The sequence below is a fragment of the Triticum dicoccoides genome, chromosome 5A (genome assembly GCF_002162155.2).
Source record: "Triticum dicoccoides isolate Atlit2015 ecotype Zavitan chromosome 5A, WEW_v2.0, whole genome shotgun sequence".
In the NCBI taxonomy this organism is placed as follows: domain Eukaryota; kingdom Viridiplantae; phylum Streptophyta; class Magnoliopsida; order Poales; family Poaceae; genus Triticum; species Triticum dicoccoides.
The window spans coordinates 605,317,701-605,324,108 of record NC_041388.1 but is presented as its reverse complement, the minus strand read 5'-3'; the positions used below and the strand labels follow the sequence as shown (position 1 = coordinate 605,324,108).

General features: G+C 53.4%; 1 protein-coding gene across 1 annotated transcript; it reads right to left on the bottom strand.

The window, feature by feature from the left end:
- Positions 1–1,836: 1,836 nt before the first annotated feature.
- LOC119303313 (leucine-rich repeat receptor-like serine/threonine-protein kinase BAM1) lies at positions 1,837–6,183 on the bottom strand. Its single transcript, XM_037580430.1, has 2 exons — positions 3,379–6,183; positions 1,837–2,721 (listed from the first exon to the last, which is right to left on the bottom strand). Exons 1-2 carry the CDS (start codon positions 5,981–5,983, stop codon positions 2,225–2,227), a joined length of 3,102 nt encoding a protein of 1,033 aa, XP_037436327.1. The 5' UTR covers positions 5,984–6,183; the 3' UTR covers positions 1,837–2,224.
- Between the last annotated feature and the right edge of the window lie 225 nt (positions 6,184–6,408).

Genomic DNA, 6,408 nt, shown 5'->3' with positions numbered 1-6,408 from the left:
GCGGAAATGGGGTTACGTGACCTTAGTTTAGGGCATCTTCAAACAGGTTGTATGTTAGTCTTGTTGGTAAATTGTCCATGTCATCAACCAACAAGCTATCATACAACTACTTCAATGGGTTGTATGTAAACTATCCAATAGATGGTGAGACAATAAATGTGATTGCTCTCTATTTCACCTTGGAGCTTGTGCAAAGGTTGTTTGTTAATCTACATACAACTTTGCTCTCTCTCCACATTTAATACATGCCACATCAACACTATGTCCTAGGTGGCAAATTTATCAACACCTATCTCACAAACAGGTTGTATGTTAGTCTTGTTGGTAGAATGTCCATGTCATCAACCAACAAGTTATCATACAACTACTCCAATGGATTGTATGTAGGCTATCCAATAGATGGTAAGAAAATAAATGTGATTGCTCTCTATTTCACCTAGGAGCTTGTGCAAAGGTTGTTGGTTAAGAGCCTGTTTGGTTTCAATAAGTCACCCGACTTATAAGTCAGGTGACTTAAAACTAGTGACTTATAAGTCACGCCTGTTTGTTTGTCACCTGACTTATAAGTCACCTGACACACCTTTCCACACCAATCAACATCATGCAGGTGGTGGGACCCATGCAAAAGGGGGTGACTTATAAGTTTTAAGTTGGGGTGGAGCAACTTATGACTTATAAGTTGGGGTGACTTATAAGTCGGATCTGTTTGGCAAAATAAGTCACTTTTTTCACTTTTCGACTTATAAGTTGGTGACTTATTTGGAACCAAACAGGCCCTAAACTACATACAACTTTGCTCTCTTTCTACATTTATTACATGCCACATCATCACTATGTCCTAGATGGCAAATTTATCAACACCTATCTTATAACTGTTGAAGATGCCCTTATGTGAGGCTGAGGCCACGCCAATAATTGGACGAATGGGCAAGAAAGCAAACACAGGGTGCGATCCAGATTGGAGTGCGGTCGTGGCGTCTCGTCTGGTTGTGGATGTGACCATTCTCTTTGGACGCATGCATGCATGCATACAACGGGACGGGACGGGACGGGACCGAAGAAAACGGCAACAGTGGCACGGTACAAACGCACCATCGATCGGTAACAGTCCAATCTGGAAAACGGCGGCGTAGTCGCGTAGAGATCTCGCCGGCGTAGCGACGGAGGCCGAGGACGAGGGCAGTTCACGCTACGTGAAGAAACTCGATCGACACCCCTGGATTGATTTTCCGTTCGAAAAGCGCCGGAGCAAAACCAGTGTAGATCAGATCAGATCGGATCAGGGGAACGAGGAAACGAGGGAGAGGGGCCGTGGAAAGGCACGCCGGCCGTTCGCGGTGCCGGTGCGTGCCCCCATCAACCATCATCCGGCCTGACGACGTCGCAGCGGCCGTGCGCCGGTGCGGCATGATTAACACCCATTCCCCACAGGGCCAGGGGGTCGCCGAGGCGCATCATCGATCATCATTGGATTAGATGGGGCCTCAAAGCAGCGCATTATCTGACATTAGTCACAGATCAGATCAGACGCTGCCGCTTGGCTTCACGCCAAGGGCAAAGCATCGTTTGACATTCGCGAACCGGCTTCGATCAACAAGAATTCTTTCTTTGGTTGTCTCTGAACGTCAGGCAAAGTCAAAAAGGGAGCAGCATCAATCAATCGAACGCTTTGGCAGCACAAAAGCGCTTCGCAATTATCATCTTCCTCAGAGGCCAGAAAGAAAGCGCTTTTCTTTCTCTGTTAGCAGCAATGGTGGTACTACTCTTGCTATGAGAACTGGACATGAGACGAGCCCACTACAACAATGCAAATATTTGAAGATCAACACGAGGCACTTTAAAGAGGATCATGGTTCCACAACAAAGATTTAGATTCTCATGCTGGACCGGACCGGATGGACACTGGAAAGGAGCTTGACATTGATAGATGGCTACTACTGATACTACTACTGCTACTACATTGCACAAGGAAAGATCATCAAAGGCTCCACTACCACATAATCCCTACGGCTACAAGCAGCAAAGCAAAGTACCAAACACACACACACACACACACACACACACACACACACCAAACTGGAAGCTCTTGGACGCCCCACCACCAAAGCAGCTTGGATATGTACAGCACACCAACAAGTCTTTCACTCAACGAACCCTAGATTCAGGCCTAGGCTTGCACGATCGAAGAAGCCCGCATGTTTTCGCAACGGATGGACTTGGATGATCAGATGCTGATGAGATCAGGAGGCGGCGACGACTCCGAGCTTGTGTGCTGCTGCTGATGATGATGATGATCTTTCGCGTCGCCGGTCGGAGCGTCAGTGGAACTGGTTGGAGCAGGAGTGTTGGATTCAGGTCCTTCGCCGGAGAGAGGAAGCTCTTCCTCTCCATCACCTTGGTTGGCAGCTGGCTTTGGGAGCTCGCTCAGGATCTGCACGACCTCACGCATCGTCGGGCGCTGCACGCTGTGCTCCTCGGTGCACAGCAAAGCGACGTAGAAGACGTGCATCACCTCGTGCACCGGCACGGTCGACAGCCTCGGGTCCAGGATCTTCATCACCTGCTCCTTGTTTGGGCCCGTCATCATCTTGACCCACTGGACAATGTCGACGCCGTCGCCAAACTCCCCCACGGGTTTCCGCCCGGTGACGAGCTCCAGGAGCACCACACCGAAGCTGTAGACATCGCTCTTCTCGTCGACCTTGAGGGTGTATGCATATTCTGGAAAGCCACAGATAACAGAGCAATGCGAGATTGATTAGTTAGAAAGTAATACATTTATGTTTTTTGGCAGCTAGAGGAACATCAAGTGAAGAGTGCAAACATAGAATTGAAGTAACTGAACCTAAATATACATACACAAGGAATGCCAGATTTCATGAATCAAAAGCCTCTTATGGACTGACTGTAATGAGGTGGTTCTAAAAAGGGACGTTAGGTTTACAGATTTCATTCAGAACAAATCAAAGAAAGCCTCAATGTTTCAAGTTTTAATAACTACATCTTGATAGCAATTTGCATGGTTGGGCTTGGGAAGTAAACTCTCATAACTTGACCAGTGTCAGTAAGCATTGAAATACTCATCAAAACAGCTACCAAGTCTGAAGTGAAAGTCATAACAGTACAGTAAACAGTTGTTTAGGGCATGGTACAGTTTTCTAACAAGCCTATGCAAGAAGCATTAAAGTCCTCATCAAAACAACTACCAAGTCTGAAGTGAAAGTCACAGTAGTACAGTAAACAGTTGCTTACGGCATAGTACAGTTTCTAACAAGCTTACTATGCAAGAAGCATTAAAGTACTCATCAAATCAGCATTATATATGCATTTTGAGAATAGTCAGACTGAACCTAATTAAAAGAAGACATGTTTTAATACCTGGAGCAATGTAGCCATATGAACCAGCAATGGCGGACATGCATTCTGATGCGCCGGTGTCCTGCAAGAATTTCGCCAGCCCGAAGTCGGCCACATGAGCTTCAAAGTCAGAGTCAAGAAGTATATTGTTTGACTTGACATCACGGTGAAGTATCAGCGGTGAACAATCATGGTGCAGGTAGCACAGCCCCTTGGCAGCTTCAATTGCAATCTTGTACCGAGTGTCCCAGTGCAGGTGTTCGCCCTTCTTGCCATGGAGAAGCTCCCCGAGACTGCCATTGGGCATATACTCATACACCAGTAGGTTAGTCTCATTGTTTGAGCAGAAGCCTAGCAGGCGCACAATATGGCGATGCCGAATCCTCCCAAGTGTTTGTATCTCAGCGGAGAATCCATGGTCATGCGATGAGCCACGGACCATTGCAGAGAGCCTCTTCACGGCCACATGATCACCATTGGGCATTGATCCCTTGTACACAGTTCCAGCCCCGCCTTTGCCGATAATGTTCTCCTCTTTCAGGGAATCCAGCACATCATCACAGGTGAAATCAAGGCGCTGGAATGCAGTGAGTTTCCACATCCGTGCATCACTGGCTTTCTTCAACGACCGCGCCTTCAGAATTGCGGCGGTAGCAAATATAATGGAGCAAAGAAGCAAGCCTAACACAATGAGCAGCTTGATGGTGCTAGACAGCCCTCCATGGCCATGGTTGGTGTGACCAGCATCAGCAATGCCAGGGCGGCATGGACCAAGGTATGGTCCACACAGGTTTGGATTGCCAACGAAAGATGTGGCATTGAAGTAGCTGAACTGGCCGGTCCCTGGGACGAGCCCGGACAAGTTGTTGTATGAGAAGTCGACCGCCGTCAAGCTCTGCATTGTGGAGATGGATGGAGGTATCTCTCCATCAAGGTGGTTCTTGGACAAGTTGAGGTAGTTCAGTATCCTCATTCCAGAGATGGCCGGAGGTATCCTCCCAGAGAGGTTGTTCCTGCTCAAGTCCAAGTAAGTGAGCAGCCGGCATTTCCCAATCTCCGGCGGCAAACCCCCCTGGATCGCATTGCCGCTTAGGTCAGCCTTCGAGAGCTCCTGCAGCCGCCCAACCTCGGCAGGCAACGGGCCGGAGAACGAGTTGCGATCAAGCAGCAGCTTCTGAACACCAGAGAAGTTTCCAATGGATGCCGGCAATGCACCGGTGAGCTGATTGTTGGACAGGTTGATCTCCCCCAGATTAGGCGCCGCGGGGCCGACCACGGCAGGGAAGTCGCCGGTGAGGAGGTTGTCTTGCAGCTCGACCTGAGTGAGCTTCTGCAACTCGAAGAGCCCCTTGGGAATGGAGCCGTTCAAGTAGTTCTCTCCCAGACGGATACGGCTCAAGGATTTGCACTGGCCGAGGGAGTCGGGGATGGAGCCGAACAAGGAGTTGCCGAGGGCGATGAGCGTGTGCAGCTTGCCCCCGGCGCAGAGGTCCGGCGGCAGCGTGCCGGTGAGCCTGTTGGAGGAGAGGTCGACCAGCTGGAGGCGGTTGTTGGCGCCGAGGCGGCGGGGCACGCTGCCGGTGAAGTTGTTCTCCCAGAGCTGCAGCACCTCGAGGCTTGGCAGGTCGCCGACGAAGTCGGGGATGTCGCCGCGCAGCTTGTTCCGGAACAGGTTGAGCAGCGTCATGTTCTTGAGGTGGGAGAAGCTCGGCGGTATCTCGCCGGCGAGCGCATTGTTGGAGAGGTCCAAGGAGCTGAGGCTCTTAAGGCTGCCCAGCTCGTACGGTATGGCGCCGGTGAGGCCGTTCACCTGCAGGAACAGGGTGTCGAGTTTCTGCAGCCTTCCGAGCTCCGGCGGGATCTTCCCGGAGAGGCCGCAGTTGGCGGCGTCGAGGCGCACGAGGTCGGTGAGGTTGCCGAGCTCCGGCGGGACCCCACCGGAGTAGGCGTTGTAGTAGCCAATGTAGAGCTCCCTGAGGCTGGTGAGGTTCCCGAGCTCCGGCGGTATCCTGCCGGAGAGCTCGTTGCCGGAGAGGGCGAGGTACTGCAGCCGCGTCCAGCGGCCGTAGTCGGGCGGAATCTCGCCGGAGAAGAAGTTGCCGCCGAGGTGGAGGTGGCGGAGCAGCGGCATCTGCGCGACCTCGAGCGGGAGCGGGCTGGTGAGGTTGTTGTTGTAGAGGTCGAGCACGCGGAGGCCGCGCAGGCGCGCGAGGGCCGGCGGGAGGGAGCCGTTGAAGGCGTTGTTGGAGAGGTTGAGGTGGGTGAGGAAGCGGAGGTGGCCGAGCGCGGCCGGGACGGGGCCCGAGAGCGCGTTGGCGCCGACGTCGAGGCGGAGGAGGCCGCGCAGGCGGGACAGCGCCGGCGGCAGCGCGCCGGAGAGGTTGAGCCCGCCGAGGGCCAGCCCCACGACGGCCCCGCGCGCGCCGCACGACACGCCCGCCCACGCGCAGTGCGCGTACCCGCCGCCCGTCCCGTTGCCCGCCGGGGCGGCCCAGGAGGCGAGCGCGGCCGTGGGGTCCGACAGCGCCGCCTTGGCCGCGAGCAGCGCGTCCGCGTCGCCGTCAGCCGCGGCGCCGGCGGCGAGCAGGACGAGGAGGAGGAGCGGGGGGAGGCGGCGGAGATGCATTGGGGTTTTGGTTTGCCTCGTTCTCTCTCGGGGGAGGTGGGGGAGGGGGCTCACGCTCCCGGCGAGGCCCGGAGAGTGGAGACAAAGGCGAGGGGGAGTGTGAGACGGGAGGGTGTGGTCTCGTCGCGCCTGGCTCTTTGGACACGAGGGCGCAGGGGGCTCGTAGAAAAATGTGATTTTTTTTGGGTTTGGTTTGGCGTGGTGTGTGGGGCTTCTGATTTTGGGGGATTGGGCTGGGCGGGTTTTATAACGTGGTCTCGGGCGCAGCGGCTCAGAGACACGGCCACTTTGACCCAACCAATGCTTTTGTTTTCAATCTGTTTCTTATTATAATAATGCTGTGATTTCCTCGTAGAGAACAATCTATACTCATTTCCTGTGCTGATTTGGTTGGAGGATTCGTCTCTAGCGGTGCGCGCTCCCGT